At 56.4% G+C, this 19,186-nt stretch overlaps 1 protein-coding gene across 2 annotated transcripts in view; it reads left to right on the forward strand.

Moving 5' to 3' along the window:
• AHRR (aryl-hydrocarbon receptor repressor) overlaps window positions 1–19,186 on the forward strand; it is a 74,040-nt gene that overhangs the window by 27,232 nt on the left and 27,622 nt on the right. For both annotated transcript variants that reach the window (XM_036848967.1, XM_036848968.1), the window contains exon 4: window positions 6,484–6,575. In XM_036848967.1, the coding sequence (XP_036704862.1) occupies window positions 6,484–6,575 (92 nt within the window). The remainder of the gene's footprint in view (window positions 1–6,483; window positions 6,576–19,186) is intronic.

Here is a 19,186-nt window from a genome sequence, read left to right on the forward strand (position 1 = left end):
CAGGTGGGGAGCAGCCTGTGGTGACAAGTGTCTCGAGGGTGGGGAGGGGATCCTGGGGGCTGCTGACCCAGCTCACCTGCGGCCTCCTCACAGCCCGGCCCCCTGGTCTCTCTCCTCTAGGCCTTGCTCAGAGTCACCCCCTCTGGAGGGCTCCTCCAGCCACACTGGGACCCTCAGTGCTCGCCTGTGTCCCCAGGCGGGGGCTGGAGAAATGAATGACTGTGGGCAAGCGAGTGACCCGGCCATAGGAAAATCCACAAGCTGATGCAGTATAATCCTGGGGTGGACTCTTCTGTTTTCTAAATACGGCTCTGCGTGAAATGAGCACGTTTATTCACACTCCTGAAGTTTCTTCTCGCCTAACTGAACTTGGGGCTTTGACTGGCAGTTTGAATCCCTCCTCTCCCGCAGCCTAACTGTGGGGTTTGGAAGGACAGGCACCCCTGCCCGTACCGCCTGCTGGCGCCCCCTTCCCAACCCGCCTCCCGCCGTGGTTAGGTAAGAGCGCCTCTGGCTCCTGCTGTTTTCTTCCCAAGTGCTTCCTGCCACCTTCCCCATGCTGGGTGGGCGGACACCTGGATGCGAGAGCACAGAACTCGGCGAGCAAGTCCGTTCCTGGCAGCCCAGGTGCAGAAAACCTGTCCAGAAGGAGACTGAGAGTCAGCAGTGTCCTCTGCAGACAGCACTTTCTTCCAGCCTGTATGATTCACGTTCATCTTCCAAAGGCAAAACAAGGAGTTTATCGTTTAGTTCTTGAAAAGTGAAGGGAGGAGAGTTTGAACGTCTGAAAACTTAAGTGGTCCATTAATTTGAGGCCAGGATTGCAGCGGGGTCTGAAGGCACAGTGCGGCGGGGAGCTCCACGCCCTCCATCTGGCCCCGTCCCGGACACCAGGCCTGGTCACCGGTCTCCCCCGGCAGGTGCATTGCACTGCACGGGAGCCCCCCGCACGCCCGCGCATCACGGAGAAGAGCGGGTGTCAGGAGAGGTGAGCCGGGGCTCTTTAGGGTTCCTGTTGACTCCCGGACTCACGTGGCCTCTGGGCCCCGAGACTTGTCGCCAGGGTCACCCAGAGTGGGGCCTGGCGGTGGGAGCAGTGGTGAGTGGAGCCGGTTAACAGCCCGGCCTGTGAAGGCGGTCGGTCCCCCACGTCCTGGACCTCTGACTCACAGGAGGGCGTGCCGGGCCCCGCAGGCGGTGACAGGGGAGCCCGCCAGAAGGTCCTGCGCGCCCAGCCCCCGGGCCTGGTCTCAGCCGTACGAAGGGGACGGCCGCCAGGGACTTGCCCCGCCGGTTACTCAGCTCGGCTGCTGTGACAAATACACAGACCTTTACTTCTCACAGTCCTGGAGGCTGGAGGTCCGAGGTCAGGTGCCCCATGGTCGGGCTCTGGTGAGGACCGCTTCTGGGTTGTCCCCACGTGGCGGAAGGGGTGAGGGAGCTCCCTGGGGTCTCTTATGAGGACACTAATCCCATTCGTGGGGCTCCACCCTTGCGACCCAAAGGCCCCTCCTAACACCATCACCCTGGGGGGCCAGGAATCTGGGGACACAGGCATCCATCCACAGGCCTCGTGGAGGTTGGCGCTGAGTTGGTGGCAACAAGATGTGGACGCAGAACATCAGGACATTTACGGGGCACCCGCTGCCCCACGCCGCTCAGAGCTCCTCAGGTGTGTGTCCTTGCTGGATCCTCACGACAGCCCATGCCCGTCTTATGGGAGCGCTGAGGCTCCCAGGACACCTGCTCTGAGCCCCAGCTCCTCTGCTAAGCAGGCCTTTGAGGGCGTCTGGGCTGGAAGTGGTCAGAAGTGGGAGGCATGCCTGCTCCTTGGGGTCCCGGGAGCTCCAAGCTCACTGTTTCCCTCCACCCTGCCCTCTGGGCACAGCGTGGGGGAGAGCAGGGCAGAGCCGTGGTCATGCCAGCTGCCTCCAGAGGGACACGCGGACAAGCGTGGATGTCAGCCCTGAACTCGAGGGCCTGGGGGCCAGCGTGCTGCTGGACCAGGGCTGGAGGGGAAACGACCCAGGTGCCAAGGCCATGTGTGCTGCGCAGAGCACAGTGCAGAGCCTAGGGTGCTCCCTCGATGCTGAGATGATGCCAGGTTTCACCAGGCATGTGTTCGTTCAAAGCAGGGGCTGGGCTGTGGACGTGGACCTGTCCACCCCAGGAGCTGCAGCTGGTCAGAATCGGAGGTTCAGCCCAGCTTCCTGTGGCGTCCCCAGCTTCTCTCTCAATCACCCCGGGTGGCAGAAGTCCTGTACCCCAATCCCGGGACAGCCCTACACGTCCCAAATTCAGTGTGCCCCACAGTCTGGGCTCAGCTGTCCTGTCCCCTGAGGAGCTGGCTGGGATCAAAGTGGCTTCTGGGCGTCACGCACCATCTAGGGGCAGAGATGGGGCGTCTTCTGGTTTCTCCTCCACCGGGAGCACTTGGCACCCCTCAGGGGCCAGACCCAGGCACAGGACCCCTGAGAAGCTGCTGGTGGGGGCGGGGTGTCCATGGCCCAGGGCTCGGCCCAGGGTGGTAACTGCCCCGAGTCTCCTCTGTGGGAAGGACGCGGGGTACCGGGCGGGGCCGGAGGGGTGCAGTCAGCCCCAGTCTGAGCCCCAAAGGGCAGTGGCCTTTCCATTCTCACCCTCCCCCTACGGCTGTGTGTGCAGCATATTCACGGGGACGTCCACTGTCTCCACGACGATCCCTCACGTTCTCTCTGTTCCAAATGAGCCTTTTCAGGTATGCAAGAAATCAAGGAAGTGAGAGGAAGGCTGGTTCCGGTTGATTCTACAGCCAGTTGGTGGACAGCCTGGGCCGGGCAGTGAGAACCTCAAGTGCGGCTGAGCTCGGGCCTGAGTGGGGGAGGGAGCCAGGGCTCCAGGCGGAGCAGCGGGTCCAGGCTGGTCTCAGGGTCCCGGCTGGGCTGCGCGAGCCCCTGGGAGCCCGTTCATCTCCGGGAGGGGCGGCCCTGGCTGGGCCTCCTCTTCTGCCTCGAGACCCTGAGCTCTGTCTACAGACCAGAGGCGGCCCGGGCTCTGCGCTGCGGGAGGACGGCTTCCGTGGGACCAGGGCTCTTGGCCGCTCCCACCTGCCACTGCCCCTCAGGCTAGGCTGGGCAGGAGGAGGGCCAGCTGCCCACAGGGTGGGGCTGAGGGGACGCGGGTGCCACCGGGGTCCCGTCTCACGTGGCTTGGCCCCCTTTCTGGGGACAGCGGCTCACCAGGGGCACGAGGCCCTTCGACGTGACAGGCCTTTCCGCCCCTGGCTGGACCGCAGGGGACGCCTCGAGCTCCGGGCCTTGGGGCACTGCACCCCATCCCCAAACGTCCCTCGCGGGGCCTAGGGGGCCACAGCGACTCCTTCTCTGCACACTTTCACCAAGTCCCCGTGGACCCCCGCCCCACACACCTGCTCCCTGCCAGCTTTTCTCCCCGGCCTGTTGCCAGGGGCGACCAGGAGCAGGCGGGGGCGGGGCGAGCCGTGGCGGCGGGCTTGCCCCTTGTCACGAGGGAGACCGGGCAGAGAGGGCGCCGGCGATGGGGCCGGGGTCCGCCTGCAGAGGCCCCTGCCCAGAGCCCTGCCTCCCCTCCAGGGCCCCGCTCAGCGGGGGCTGGGCTCCCTCCCGGGTCAGACCCTCGGGTGAGACGTGTGGTAGCAGGGAGAGGAGAGGAAGCGGCACCCTGCAGAGAGACGCTGGGAAGAAATACCGGACCCAGGTGACGGCAGAGCTGCTGGGAGCGCGGGCGGCTCCCCCGCCCCGGGGCTCTTCCCCCAGCGGCTCTCTCTCCCCACCGCCGCGGGCTGCTCCCCACTCCGGACTGTCCCCCCCCCCGGAAGAGGACTGGCCCCCGCAGCCTGCGGGCCTGGAGTTTGCTGCCCTGAGTCAACTTCCGGGCGCTCCTGACCTGGGGGCCGGGGCTGTCGGCTCAGATGAGTTTTCGGGAAGGCGCCCCCCACCCTGGCTGGGCCTCCGGGACAGCCTCGGAATCACATTCGGTTTCTTCTAGTCTCACCACAGGCCTGGGGGTGGGGCGCGCTGGCGGCCCTGCTCGCACGCGAGGCCCTGGCCGGGGTCCAGGCGGCTGTCACTGCGGCGCTGACGCTCCATCGCGTGACAGGAGCCCGAGGAGGCCCCGCCGGGCGTGCCCCGCGGAATGTGGCTGCGGAGGAGGGAAGTGCGGGTGCCCGGCGGGGGCGCACGCGAGGCTGGGGCGCCACGGGGGGGCGGCAGGGGAGGGACGTTAGGAGAGGACCCCCGCCCGCCTCCGGGGAGTGCCCACCCCCTCCACGGCTGCCCCCGTGCGGGCCGTGGCCCCTGCACGTCGGGGGGCGACCGAGCGCATCTGTCTGTGCGTCGCGGAGTGGGGCTGGGTCGCGGCGGGGGTCGGCGAACCGCGTCCGCCGCGGTGACGTCACCGCCTGGGGCTCCCCAGCCTCCGGCCGTGGGCGGCAGCGCAGCCCGCTCGGCGTCCGCAGGCCTGGGGAGCAGGGAAGCCCCGTCCCAACGTCCCCTTGCCCCCAGCCCAGCGCGCACGGGGGCGGGGAGCTGGCTGGAGCCGGGGCGGCCCCTGCAGCGGCGTGTGTGGCGGGCAGGCCTTGGCGGTCTGGACTGTGGCGGTCCCCCTGGGCGCGCCGAGGCGAGGTCCTGCCCCCCAGCCCCGCTGCTGTGACCCCACGTCCGCCCAGGCCCGCTTGGGCTCTGCCCACCCAGCTGGGAGACGTGGCCTTGTGCTGTCAGGGGGCTGCGGGGAGGGGCGGGGTGAGAGTGGGACCCGGGCCCCCCCCCCCGGTCCGGTCGGCGTTTCCCTCCTTTAGCTTTCTCAGCCCGTGAGAGCAGAGCACGGGGTCTGTGTGACCCTCTGTCAGAGGCTCGGAGCATTCTGACGCCAGAAGGTTCCCTCGGGGACATGGCGCCTCTCGGTGGGCTCCTCCTGGGTCTGAGTAATCCGAGCTCTATCAGTTTCATGCATTCACCTCAGCTTTCTGAGCAGAGTGGAGTACAAAATGGATTAAACGTTAGTTCACGCCTCTGGCTTCTCTGCTCAGAGCTGTCTCACTGCCTTGAAAACCAGCAGCCTCGAGGGGAGCTTGGCTGCTGGCGGGTTTCGGTTGGGAAGGGAGGCCTGGGCGTCTGCGGCACACACGGCGTCTGCATCTCTGCCCAGGGACCCAGGTGTGCCTGTCGTGTTTCCCGGAACACACCTGCTTTCCCTCGAGGAAATGGGTTCGTTTCTTGTTCTCTCTAGTGCAGGAGAGGAAGGCGATGAAGCGAAGCTTCTGGGAGAGGGAGGGACGGAGAGGCCAGCGGAGACTGAAGGCCATGGCAGGGCCACCAAGGGGCACCGTCCAGGGGCCTCTCTGAGGGCCTCTGCATCGTGCACTTTGCCCCTGTGGATGCCCTGAGCCTGGCGTCAGGGGTGTAAATGAAGGGCCACCTTGGCCACTGCCTGTGTGTGTGTGTCTGTGTGTGTGCGTGTGAGGGGTCTCGGTCCACAGTGGTCCTGGCCCAGCCTGGAGAGCACGTTGGGGGCCTGCTGTCCTGGGGCCTGGGACCCTGCATTTCTGACCAGCGCCTGGGGGAACGGATGCGCCCTGGAGGGAAAGTTCAGCACAGCTTGCTGGTTTTGAAAGAGAAATGCTGGAGAGTCCCATGCTGTGGTTATATTTTACCCCAAAACCAGACGAGGCAGGGACCGCCTGCAGGGCCCTTGGTGGCATTGGCATTTCCCCTAAATGAGGGAACAGTAGGCACAGCCCTCCCGGCCTCCACAGAGGCACCAGCGCCAGGCCCGCTCCCGGCCGGGACCCCCTTTAATGTCTGTGCCCTCAGCAGCCCCCAGCGGCCCCCATAATTCCCAGGTGCCGATGATGCTGAGCACGGAGTTGGGGGTCCCCCACCAAGCGCCAGGGGCTGGAATGTGGATGACGTCTGTCTGTCTGACCTGCACATCTGTCTGTCTGAGCTTTTCACCCCAAGTGGACGTGAGGCCAGACGGGGGGGTTGGGAGAGGCAGCGTGAGCCTGCAGGGGACGCCCGCCCGCCGGGGGCATTGGCTGCTCCACTCTGGGTGAGGGGCGGGGGCTGCAGGAGGGAGGGATGGGTGAGGGGCACGTGGGGGTCCAGGCCGGTGATTGCTTACCCAGACCAGTGGTGTCCAGTTTGGGGACCTACCCACGCTTGGGTCTTGAGAGAGGAGCTTTGGGGACCCCCGGAGAGTCCCTGAGGTGGGGAGAGGGGTTAAGGGGGTTGCAGGAGGGGAGGGGGAGTGCAGTTTCTGGGGAGCAGAGCGGGGCGGGGTCCTCAGGTGCGGCCTAGCCGTGAAGTCCCGATCCCCCGGATGTCACCCGGCTCCCACCCAGCTGCCCCACCCACCGCCCTGGGTGTCTGGGCAGCGAGGAGACCACAGGTCAGCGTGCCTGCGGAGGGTGGGTGGCAGTTGGAGAAGCGTCGGGGACCCGTCACTAACTGTGCTCTCCTCCGACAGCCCTGCAGCAGCCGCCGGCCGGTGCCCCCTCACCAGGAGACAGGGACCCGCGTGGAGGGTCTGCCGTGCTGGAGGGAAGGCTGCTGCTGGAGGTGAGCCCTCGCCCGTGTCGCGTGCGGCCGTGTCCCCGTGGGCCTCGGTTGTGACCGCTTACAGCCACTGGGAAGTTAAGCCTCAGGAAGGGTTGCGGGGTGTGGCTCCAGGAACCCCTGGGGGCAGCACAGGCGGTGACCTCGAGGCCCCTGGGTTTCAAATCTGAAAATCGTTTTCTGTTCTGCATTTTCTGGTTTTGCTTGTCAACGGGAGAACCTAATGAAAAATTGAGTGGGCTTTTTACCCCTCAAAGTGAGGACAGAAGACTGTGCATTGTGCGTCCCAGGTCCAGTGGGCGAGCCGGCTGCCCTGTTGTCGGTACTACACGCTGGGCACCCCCCCCCCCACCGGGTTGGCCTTCTCACCTGAGATAGACCCCGCCGGCTGGTCCTGAACTGCCTTTCCTGACCCCGTTGCTCGTGGGTCCGTTTCTTAAACAAGAAAAGAGGAGGTGGAGCTTCCTGGGTTGGATCAAATCACAGAGCGAGGGTGCCGCGGCCTCCGCTAGAGAGACTCAGGCCCTGGTCTGCCCCTCCTCCAAGGGGCCGGGGGGATGCAAGCCGACCCTGCACAGGACAGTGTGGGTGCTGCGGGAGAGGGGCCCGTGGCAGGCTGCCCCTCAACCGGCCGCCGAGGTGACCCCGCAGCCGCGCCTCCCTGGCCGTGCCAGGAGAGGCCGGGCCCACGTGTCTCCCTGCCTGTCTACCTCGGGCCCTGCAGCCCTGCTGGGCGGGCAGCCCTGCCCCCACGGGAGGCCAGCGGCGTCCTCAATGCCCTCCGCACCCCCGACGTTCGGTGCGTCTGTTAGGTTGACCCGATGAGGGGCAGACGTGGCTCAGGATTGGTGCCGCTTCCGCTGGGAGGAGCTCCGCCGGGCAGGAGCCCATCGGCTTCCTCCGGGCGCTGGTCTGCAGCCCAGGCTGCTCCGTCGGCCGGAGCCCCTCCCGCACCTGTGGCTCTGGGCTTGGCGCCCTCGCCAGCTGGACGGGAATGACCACAGCGGTCAGCTCCCGGTCACGTCCCCGGGCCCCGGGGCCAGCGCCTCTCACAGGGGACACACGGCTGAGCACGGCAGCGGCCGCAGCACCCCGCTTCCCCCGCGGCCCCCTCCGTGAGGAAGGGGAGCCCACGCGACGCCCTCTCTGTCCCACCTCAGCCAAGCCCCTCGGAGGCTGGCAGCCTCTCTCCACGTTACTCCAGCTTTTTACTAGAAGCGCCAAACGCTGACCGGGAAGAGAGGATGGGCTGCCAGGCGGCGGGACTGGCGGCCGGGCTCTGGCTGCGGTCAGCAGTGGCCGCCCGGCTCCTCCAGTTGTGCCCGCGTCTCCTCGGACTCCGCTCGCCCTGGCGTCCCCTCCTCACGCCGCACCTTCTCATCGTGCGGGCGCTGCGTCCTGCCCTCTGCTCTCCCACCCGCCCAGCCGTCGCGGCCCCCCAAGCTCTCGGCCCCTGCTGAGGGGTCTGGATGTGCTTTGAGGGTCTATGAGCTTAGAGGCCTTTTGCTTTCTAAGGAGATAAGAACGGGCGAGGACTGACGCTCTCGCAGGCAGCGGGGTTCACGTTTGAGTCTCCTGTGTGGGGAGCCCGGGCCTCCCACCCCTGGAGCCCGGCGGGAGTGGAGAGTGGGCCTAAGGGCAGCGTGCTTTTGGAGATGTCGTGCTTTCGGTAGAGGAAGTGTTTCCATATTCGTTATTCATCAGGTTTTTAGGAAGCAAATCTTAAATATTGTTATTTTTCCTTCGCAACTGTTTTTTTCTGTCGGTGCTGGTAAACATGGAGCTGAAAATGTCCTGCCAGTTTGAATTGTATTCTTGGCAAAAGATAGCTGGCAGTGCTCTTTTTCTTATTCATGTTCAAAATTAAAATGACATCTTAGCCATAAAATCTTTTTTAAACTTTTGTTCTGAGCTATAAATACAGAAGCCAATGCACACAGTCCGATCTCCCAGTTAGTGCTAGGGCACTGTCCTCACCTCTGTGCCCAGGGCCACACTCTTCCTGCTTCTCCAGCGGGTGCAGAGCTGCGGCACCGCAAGGCTGTCCTGCCTTGGGGGGGGGGGGCGCGGGCCAGGGGCGCCTCGGGCCTTTCTGCTCGTGGGTGTGCCTCGAAGCCTGGACTATTAAGTCTTCCCTGGGGCCTCAGGATGTGGACGGCTGCCCTGCGTCCTGGCTGAGGCTGAAGCCCAAGATGTGATGACCAGGCCTGACTCCCAGGTCCCCACAAGCTCCTGGGGGCCTGGGGCCAGGGGAGGCGGTGCGTCCTGTGTCTGGCCTGGGGACGTCTGGGGAGCTACCCGCCGGGTGGACTTTCTCAAGAAGAGGTCCTGAGGCTGAGGGGTCTGGGTCTGCTGCCCATCTGCTCTGGGCACCACGGCCTGCCCTGGTGCACACCCTGCCCACCGGGCTCCCTGGCCAGGCCAGAAGGGTGCCCACCCGCCTGCTCCATTTTGGAGAATGAGGTCCAGCGGTTCCTGAAGTGGCCGCCTTCATATCCAACGTTCTCTGTAGCCACAGGATGTTTCTGGAAGCTCCCTTTGATTGGAATCAGGGTTGGTTATATGACGAGGGCCCTTCACAGCAGTGCCAGAGCAGTGATTCTCAAACTTGGGGATTAGAGACTAATTTGCAAGTGAAAAATATTCCCAAACAGAGCAAGATAAGCAAACCAAGCAACAATAACAAGAAAATCCTAGGTTTTATTTCCAATCTTCAGCCTCTTGAAGATAAACTGTCATCAATTCCTATAAGATTTAGAGCTGACACAGACATTAAGAGTGACTGTGGTCTAACATCTGTGATTTTAACATGAAACAACCAAAAATTGGAACCATTAGGGGCTTGTCCAGGGTCCCCGTTGGGGTGGGACTGGACGCCCAGTCTCTTGGTCCATGTTTGGAGGCTCCCCCGGGGAAGCCAGGACCCAGCAGAGCTGCCGCCAGTGAGCACCTTGGTACAGGCACTGGGAGGGGTGGAGGAGGCGTGGGAGTGGGGGAGGAGGGCCGACGTGGTTCTGGAAGCACCGACCTTGGGTGTGTGGTCAGCGCCACGCCCGGGGCTCACCCTCCGTCCAAGCTGGGCTGCAGGGCCGTCGGGTTCAGTGGGGACGGGACGACGTGCCCGCAGGAGCCACGAGTTCAGGCCTGTCCGGCCGGAAGACACTCTGATCACTTGACCCTGGCTGGAGTTCGGGTGTCCTGTGCTGCGCGGGATACTTCCTAACTGAGTTCTTTTGGGGAGTGTAGGGTGAGAACACTGAGCAATTCCTCCACCCCCAGGTTTCCCTCCTGCTGTCCATTTGCAGCCACACCCGCCCCCAGGCTCCGCTGCTACGTCCTCCACCTGAGTGTCCATCACCCACGTTGTGGGCGTCTCACAGCGCTTGCCCACGCAACGGCTGAGGCCATCGGGGTTGTTTCCAGGATGTGCTGACTATGAGTAAAGCTGCGATAAACATTCACACACAGGTTTTTCTCTGAACATAGGTTTTCCTTTTGTTTGGCTGATACCTACATATGTGTGTGCTTACCTTTGTAAGAAATTGCCACTCTGCTTTCCAAGGTAGCTGTGGCGATGCGTCCCCGCCAGCGGGGAACGGGAGCTCCAGCTGCGGCAAGTCCCTGGTTTGCACAGTATTACAAAGCAGCTTTGATAGCTGGACTCTCACTATGGTTTTAGTTTGCATTTCCCTCATGACTAATGGTGCTGAGCATCTTTTCATGTGTCTATTTGCCACCCACAGATCCTCCTTGTGAACTGTCTGTTCAAGGCTTTGTCCACTAAAAAAAAAAAAAAAGAAAGAAAAAAAAATCAGGTTGTTTGTTGAGTTTAGAGCTCATATAAATGTTCTGGACAAGTGTCCTTGTTGCATGTAGCTTCTGTAGTATTTGCTCCCAACCTGGCTTGTCTTTTCATTCTCTTGACAAGGCCTTGCAGAGAGTGAAAGTATTTAACTTTCACAAAGTCCAGTCTATCCATTTTTTTAAATAGGTCATGATTTCGGTGTCACATGCAACAACTCTTTACCTACCCTAAGGTTACAAAGATTTTTCTTTTATGTTTGAGTCCAGTGTTTTATACTCTTACATTCAGTTTTAAGTTTTACACTCAAGTCTGTGATCCATTTTTAGTTAACTTGGTGTAAGGTGGGAGGCATAGGTCAAGATTTATTATTTTTGCATATGAATTCCAGTTCTTTCAGAACCATTTATTTGAAAGTTGATCCTTTCTCCGCTGAATTGCCTTTACACCTCCGTAAAAAATCAGTTGGCCACATTTTTGTGTCTGTTTCTGGACTCTCTGTCCTGGTGCATAGATTGTGTGTCTGACCTTTCACAAATAAGTCGCTCACTGTCTTAATTAATATAGCTTTATAATAAGTCCTGAAATCAGACAGTGTGAATTGGCCCGTTTTTTGTTGTCCTTTTCCAGAATTGTTTTGGCTATTCTGGTTTCTCTGTCTTTCCACATAAATTTTATTTCATTTTTTTGAGAGTTCAAGTATTATTTCTTTTATTTTTTTATTTTTTATTGTTTTAATTAATTTTTATTGGAGTATAGTTGGTTTACAATGTTGTGTTAGTTTCTGCTGTACAGCAAAGTGAATCAGTCATACGTATACACATATCCACTCTTTTTTAGATCTCCTTCCCATTTAGGTCACCACAGATCATTGAGTAGAGTTCCCTGTGCTATACAGTAGGTTCTCATTAGTTATCTATTCTATACATAGTAGTGTAGGTACGTCAATCCTAATCTCCCAATTCTCCACATAAATTTTATTTTATTATTATTACTTTTTAATTAATTAATTTATTTTTTGGCTGCATTGGGTCTTTGTTGCTGCACCCAGGCTTTCTCTAGTGGTGGCGAGCAGGGGCTACTCTTTGTTGCGGTGCGCGGGCTTCTCATTGCGATGGCTTCTCTTATTGCGGAGCACAGGCTCTAGGCATGCAGGCTCAGTAGTTGTGGCTCACGGGCTCTAGAGCACAGGCTCAGTAGTTGTGGCGCACGGGCTTAGTTGCTCCACGGCATGTGGGATCTTCCCAGACCAGGGCTCGAACCCATGTCCCCTGCATTGGCAGGTGGATTCTTAACCACTGCGCCACCAGGGAAGCCCTATTTATCCTTTTTAATATTTATCTAATTTATTTTCTGGCTGCTCTGGGTCTTAGTTGTGGCACTCGGCATCTTCGTTGCCACGTGCGGGATCTTCATTGTGGCACGCGAACTCTTAGCTGCAGCATGTGGGGTCTAGTTCCCTAACCAGGGATCAAACCTGGGCCCCCTGCATTGGGAGCACGGAGTCTTAGTCACTGGACCACCAGGGAAGTCCCTCCACATAAATTTTAGAATTAGCTTGTTGACAGCTATAGAAATTCTGGCTGGAATTTTGACTGGGATTGTGTTACAGCAGCAGATCAGTTTGGGGAGAATTGACAGCCTGACAGCACTACTCTCCCAATTTATGAACAGTGTCTCCCATTAATTTAGGTCTTTTATTACTTTCATCAGCGTTTTATAGCTTTCAGCCTAAAGAGCCTGTGTATATTGTTAGATTTATACCTTAGTATTTTCTATTAATATTTGTACTGCTATTGTATGTGGAGCTGTTGTTTAATTTCTATTTTCATTACTGGTATACAGAAATACAATTTATTTTTCTAGGTTGACTTTTTGTCTGTGACCCTTCTGAATTCATCAGTAATTCTTGGAGCTTTTTTGTAGATTCTGTGGGAATTTTTACATAGATCATCATGTTTTCCGAGAATAGAGACAGCTTTTATCTACTTTTCAAGCTCCGTGCTTTATTTTTCCTGCCTTATTGCACTCCTAGGCCTTCGAGTGCAACGTAGAGTAGACGAGGCGAGAGAGAACACCTCTGCCTTTCCCTAACCTTAGGGAGAAAACTTCAGTCTTTTGCTCGTTTTGCTTTTTATAGATGCCTTATATCAGATTAAGAAATTTCCCTCTAGTCCTTGTTTTCTGAGAGCTCTTATTATGAATGGGTTAGTTTTGTCAGATGCTTTTTCTGCGTCTATTGAGATGATCATGATTTTTCTTCCTGAGTCTGTTAATATTGTGAATTACATTAATCGATTTTCAAATGCCGACCCAACCTTGCATGCCCAGGATAGATCTTATTTATATATTGCTAGATTAAATTTGGTAATATTTGTGGGGATTTTTGTGTTTATGTTCATGAGAAACATTTTTGTTTTTTTCTTGTCTGGTTGTGGTGTCATGCTAGTGGAGGCTTCATAAAACTATTTGAGAGTGTTCCCCTCTCTTTTCTTTTCTGAAAGAGATTGTGTAGAATTGGTATTATTTCCTCCTGAAATGCTTATTAGAATTCACCAGAGAAAACAACTGGTCTGGGAGTTTTCTTTAGAAGTTTAATAATTCAAATCATAGTTTTAATCATAGAAGATTAAACTGTGAATTCAGTTTTGTTAATTGATACAGGACTATTCAGGTTATCTATTCTAGTGTGAACTTTAGTAGTTTGTATCTTTCAAAGAGTTGGTCTGTTTCATCTATGTTATTGATTTTATGGGTACAAAGTTGTTCATGGTTTTCCCAAGTTGCCCTTTTTTTCTGCTTTTTTTAAACCTCTTTCTTCTTTTACTATTTCGGTGTGATTTCACACTTACGAAACAGTTGACAGAGCGGTACAAAGAATTTTTCAGATTCCCAGACGTTTCCGTGTTAGCACTTGCCCTCTCTCCACACTCATTTTCTCTTCTGAGCCGATTTAGGGTGCGTGGCAGGCGTGATGCCCTTCACCCCTAGAGGCCTCGGTGCATTTGCTAAACCAGGACGCCCCCCACGGCCTGGGCACAGGTGCCGGACCAAGGGCTCTGAGGCCGTGTTGTGACTGTGTCCATAGCCGACTCAGCCCCCACACGGTCCCAGTGCCCCGTTTGTGCCAAGAGGAAACCCGTCACGTGTTTAGCTGTCCTGCCTCTCTCACCTCCTTTAATCTATAACGTTCCTTGGCCTGCCCTGGGGCTCTGTGACACTGACTTCCCAAAGAGCACTGGCCCGTCGTCTTGCAGAGAACCCCTCAGTTTGGGTGTGACTGGTCTTCCGAGAGTGTGATGTTCCGGGGGTCCTTTCCTATCTTTGTTGATTTCACTTACTATCCTTTTGTGAGAATGTGAAACACAAACTTGGTTCCAAAAGTCATAAGGAGAAGGAAAAGTCAGAGGAGGGTCCCCGCCGTCCCCCCCTGCCTCGGGGTGGTGAGCTGTTTCCTCTATCCCTCCAGCTCACATGTACCCAGCAGGGGCCGCTAGCACACAGGCAGCCCCTCAGGGCCCCGCCGGGCCCACCACCAGCCCGGGCTACTCATCCTACCAGCCCACTCCCACGCAGGGCTGTCGGGTAGGCCGGGAGGCCGCCCCCTCCCCCTACAAGGCCCCTGGGGCACCTGGGCTCAGTCTTCTCCCATTGCCCCCTCCCCTCCGCAGACTGTGGCTTCCCAGGCCCCGAAGAGCCTCCCAGCCATCTCCCAGCCTCCGCAGTCCAGCACCATGGGCTCCATGTTGCTTTCTTAATGTCTGTGGGTTCTGTGACTATGTCTCCTTTCTCATTTCATTGGTAATTTGCGTCTTCTCTTATTTTTTCTTAGTCAGTTGGGCTAGAGGTGTATTCATTTTATTCATCTTTTTCAAAGACACAGCTATTGGTTTCATTGATTGTTGCTATGGACCAAATACTTGTATCCCCCCCCCAAATTAATATAATGCAAATTCATATTAGATTGGAGACCTAACCCCCAGTGTGATGGTGTTTGGTGGTGGGGTCTTTGGGAGGTGATTTGGTCATGAGGGTGGAGCCCTCATGAATGGGATCTGTGTTCTTATAAAAGAGACCCCAGAGAGTCCCCCGCCCCTTCTACCACGTGGGACACGGCTATCTGTGAGCCAGGAAGGGGCCCCCACCAGACTGCTGCCCTTGGGTGAGGTGTTCTGTAAACATCAGTCACATCAAGCTGGTTGATAATGTTGACGGCTTTTATATCCTTGTTGATTTTCTGTCGAGTCTTAACCTGAAAGACATCTTCTAGTATAATTGTGGAATTTTGTATTTCTCCTTTAAGTTCTACCAGTTTTTGCTCTATGTGTTTTGGAGTTCTGTTGTATGTTGCAAACGCACTTAGGATTATTATGTTTTCTTCATGAATTGACCTTTCTATCATTATCATTATATAAAATGCCTCTTTATTCCCGGTAATTGTCCTCGCTCTGAAGCCTGCTTTGTCTAACGCTAACATTGCCACTCCAGCTTTCTTTAAGTTAATGTTCCCTTGGCATGTCTTGCTTCATCTTTTTACTTTTAGTCCATTTGTATTATTGTATTTAATGTATATCTTTCTTTTGTTGGCAGTACATATTTGGACCTTTTTTTGTTTTTTGTTTTTCTAAGTCCAGTCTGACAGTATCTTCTTTTTTTAATTGGTGTGTGAGGCCATTTATATTAGGGTAATCATTGATATTATTGGATTTCAGTCTACCATTTCATAATTTTTCTATTTTTTGTTTCCATCTTTTCTGCCTTCTTTTTGACTTTAGTGATATTTATTAGTATTCCATTTCAGTATCTCTATTGACTTCTGATGCTTAATTTTGATATGCTTGGGAGTGGGTTTATTAGATTGTCCTGTTTAGGGTTTGTTGAGCTTTCTGAATCTATACATTTATGTCTTTCACCAAATTTGGAAGGTTTTCAGCCATACTCTTCAAATATTTTTATTTCCCCAACCTCTTTCTCTTTTATTTCAGAAACTCCACTGGCCCAGGTGTTAGGCCTTTTCACACTGTCCCACAGGTCCTTGAGGCTCTCTTCACTTTTTTCCAATATTTTCTCTCTCAGGCTGGATACTTCCTATTATCTGTCTTTACTGACCCTTTTCTCTGTCACCTCCATTCTGCCATTAAGCCCATCCAGTGAAAATTTTACTTCATATATTTTATTTCTCAGATCTAAAATTCTCATTTGGTTCTTTTTTTTATGGCGTCTGTTTCTCTTCTGAGACTTTTCATCTTTCTTGTTGTGTTCATTTCCAAGTGCTACCTTGATCTCACGGAGGAGGGTCGTATAGCGTCTGTTTCTCTTCTGAGACTTTTCATCTTTTTCGTTGTGTTCATTTCCAAGCGCTACCTTGATCTCCTGGAGGAGGGTCGTATTAGCTGCTTTGCATCCCTTCCCTGATCACTCCGCTGTCCGTGTCGGCTCAGAGGTGGCATCTGTTTCTCGCCTTCACCTTGAGCGTGACTCTCACATTCTGGTTCTGAGCACGTGCAGGAATCGGGGTTGGGCGCTCAGCAGAGTAAGGGCCTCCAGTGCTGCCGTCTTGGTTCTCAGAGCCGGTGAATTTGCTACTTTATATGGAGAAGGGACCAAAAGCGGACGTCCGGGCTCCCCCTGCAGGACACGCGGCCCCGAGGCCGCACAGGCTTGTGGTGGCAGGCCTCCTGTTGGCCGTCCCGAACCCGCTCCTCAGATCCAGCGCACACAGGGATCCTGGGCCCTCCGGGGAAGAGGCTGATGGAGCAAAACACAGGATCCAGGAGGAAAGTCAGCTTGGAGGAGACAGACGTGCAAAGCGGAGATGACCAGACGGGCAGACCATACGGCCCTCGAGCCCCTCAGACACGGGGACACAGGTAGCTGTAAAAGCAACCATTCAGAGATCTTAAAAGAACTCAAAAATTCAAAGCATGAGAGCAACACCTAGAAATCCGTAGAAGGGTCTGGAGTCAGAGTCCTCCCACGCGTAAGTGAAGACAGTGGAGAATAACAGCGGGAAGTCAGGGAAATTGCCAAGCCCCGTGGGACCTGCATAATTGGAGCTCCAGAAAGACCACAGGGGAGGAAATCATCAAGGAAGCAACCCAGAAGGTTTCCCAGAGCCCAGGACTGAGTTTCCAGCCTGAAAGGCCCCGCTGGGTGACCAGCACAGACGATGAGAAGGACCAGGTGTTCGCCTCTGTGAAATTCTGCACCCAGGACAGGGGAGTCCGGGCTCGGAGACGAGAAGGTGGAGGCTGGAAGGCCACGAGGAGGTGCCTCAGGGGAGGGGCTTCCAGCCGGGCAGCCACACGTACCTGCCTGCCCTTGGAGTGGCGGCGGGGAGGGAGGACAGCCCCGGCATCCTGGCCCTCCCCAGTTCCACTTCCTCCGCATGGACCAGGCCGTGACCAAGTGGCAGGTAGGGACCTGGAGGCCAAGGCCCCTCCAGGACGGGTGGAGGGAGAAGGCGGTGGACCAGACACTGTGGGGGGAGGCTTGTCCCCCAGGGAGATAAGGCCCAGGCCTGCGGCCACTGAGGACAGCGCATTCCCCGCACCCCCCCCAGAAGAGTCTGCGAGCACAGACGCCGGGCGGATTCCAGCAGAACCATGACGCAGCTCCATCCCCCGGCAGAGCGGAAGCGAGGGCTGCAGTGGCGGCGGGGACACGCGGACGCCTGAAACCTGGGGAAACCCGGGGGCAGCAGCTCTGTGAGCCGTCAGCTGGCAGCTCACGCCACCCCGGCTCCAGGCGGCCGCTCTAGCAGGAAGCCTGGCCGGGGCTCCGGGGCCTTGTGGCTCTCACATCCTGCACGTTTGACTCTAACCCCCATCCCGCTAGAGTCCAGACGTTTAAGCTGCCCAGCTTTCTGGTGTCCTTGCAGCTGGGACCCCTCCTCGTGCTTTCATTGTCAGGTTTCCTTTCTTGTGAAGTGGCTCTCTTGCAATGTTTGTGGGGGGGGGGATCGTTTAGTTGGCGAGCCTAGCCCATTTATTCTTCTTGTAATTACTCTTGTTTGGGGGCTAATTTCTGCCCTCATATTTTGTATTTTCTATTGACGGCACTTTCCTTGGTTTCCTTTTCTTCTCTCTAGCTCCCCGTTCTGACTGAGCTTTCTCATGCTAGTCTAAGTCACACGCTCTGCTTTTGTTCTTGGGGGATCACCTTCAGAGCAGGTCTTTCCAAGCAGGTTTCTCTTTGACCCCCTAGATTTAGCAGGGCTGGCGTCTCCCCAACAGGCCCACATCCGTCCAGGCCCCCAGACCCCGCACGGACACAGCAACTTTGTCCAGAAGTTGAATCCTGCACGGCACGGATCTTGTCTGTGTTCCTGGCTTCTCGAGGCCCCTCTGAGGTCCGGGATGTGGGCCACCCTCCTTGCAGCCCCCAGACGCGCTTCTTGCTTTGAGGGCCTCCGCTCAGTGCTTTCACCGAGGGTCCTGATGTGAAATCTTCCTGCATCTCACCCGCGCCTTCAGGCTTGGATAGCAGTTTGGTGGGATATAGAATCTTAGGTTCAAAGTTTTTCCTTCAACCTTCAAAAATACTGTCCCACTGTTTGCTGCACGGGTGCCGCTGATGGGGTCCGAGGCTCGTTCTCTGCAGTGGCTCTGCTCTGGCCTCTTGAGCTTTTGTGAGCCTGTCTTTGGCCTTGATATTCTTGAATTTCACTGTGATGTGTCTTTCATCTTGTTTTGCCTGCTTGGTGCTCCAAGTTCTTTCCATCTGAGGTCTTTCTTCTTTAATCTGGATTTTTTTTTTCCATCATTGCGTCAAATACTGTCCCTCTCCGTTACTGGTTCTACCTCTGGAGCCGCCCTTACCCAGCTGTTCCTGGGCAATATCTCCCATCTACTGGTCTTACTTCTGTGTTCTGTCTGGTTTCCCTTCTCTGCTGTCTTCAGGACTGATCTTCCAGGTTTGTACCCATCACAGCACACCCCCAAATGTTTTCTTTCTTCCTTACATTCTCATACCTAATAAATAGTTCCCCTTGATTTGCTTGTACTATTTCTTCTTCTTATTTCATTTTGCTAATCTATTTTCTTATCTCCTTAAATATATTTATTTAAATTCATGCTTGTCTCATCCTTGGTCTCTTTTCTGTGCGGCCCCACCTGCCGGGCATCTCCCAGGCTGTCTCCTGGGCCCTGTGCGCTCTGTCCCTGAGCAGCTGTGCGCTGGGGGCAGGAGGGAGGGTCAGAGGGCAGGGGTTGGGGGGAGGGACTGGGCCGGTGGGTTTGCCTCCTTGGTGAGGGCTCCCCTTTAGAAAGGGCCACCTCGGAAGGAGCCCTGGCCTGGGGTTTGCATGAGACTGTGGTGGGGGGTGGGCGGGGAGGGGTGAGTGCCGGATGCACAGCTCAGCTGTGGGCCCTGCGCCCTTGCCTCTGTCATCCCACCAGGCAGACTGTCCCCAGGCGACTGGGGGAGGGGCCACAGCAGAGCATAAAAAGGATTTCTTCTACCTGTTCTCTGCTCCCCCAGAGCCCCCGCCCCAGGCTGCAGACCCCAGCTCCTCCTCGTTCTGACCCAGACAGCCCTGCGCGTCCTGGGGTCCCCATGGCCTTTCTGGGGTTCACTCCTCCCGTTTGGGTAACGTGGGCTGACTTTGGGGAGGGGACAGAGCCCGTGCTGGCTCGCCTGTGCCCACACAGAAGCCTTGCATCCGTGCTTGATCGAATAAACTTTGCTGGATGCCAAATGAAGTTAAAAGGAGCCGGAGGGGAGGCTCAGACTCATTGGATTGTGTTTGGTTTCTGAGTTCGAGGCTGGAGCAGGATCCTAAGGTTAAAACAATAAAAATCCTCAGTGGAGG

Source organism: Balaenoptera musculus, chromosome 3 (genome assembly GCF_009873245.2).
Source record: "Balaenoptera musculus isolate JJ_BM4_2016_0621 chromosome 3, mBalMus1.pri.v3, whole genome shotgun sequence".
In the NCBI taxonomy this organism is placed as follows: domain Eukaryota; kingdom Metazoa; phylum Chordata; class Mammalia; order Artiodactyla; family Balaenopteridae; genus Balaenoptera; species Balaenoptera musculus.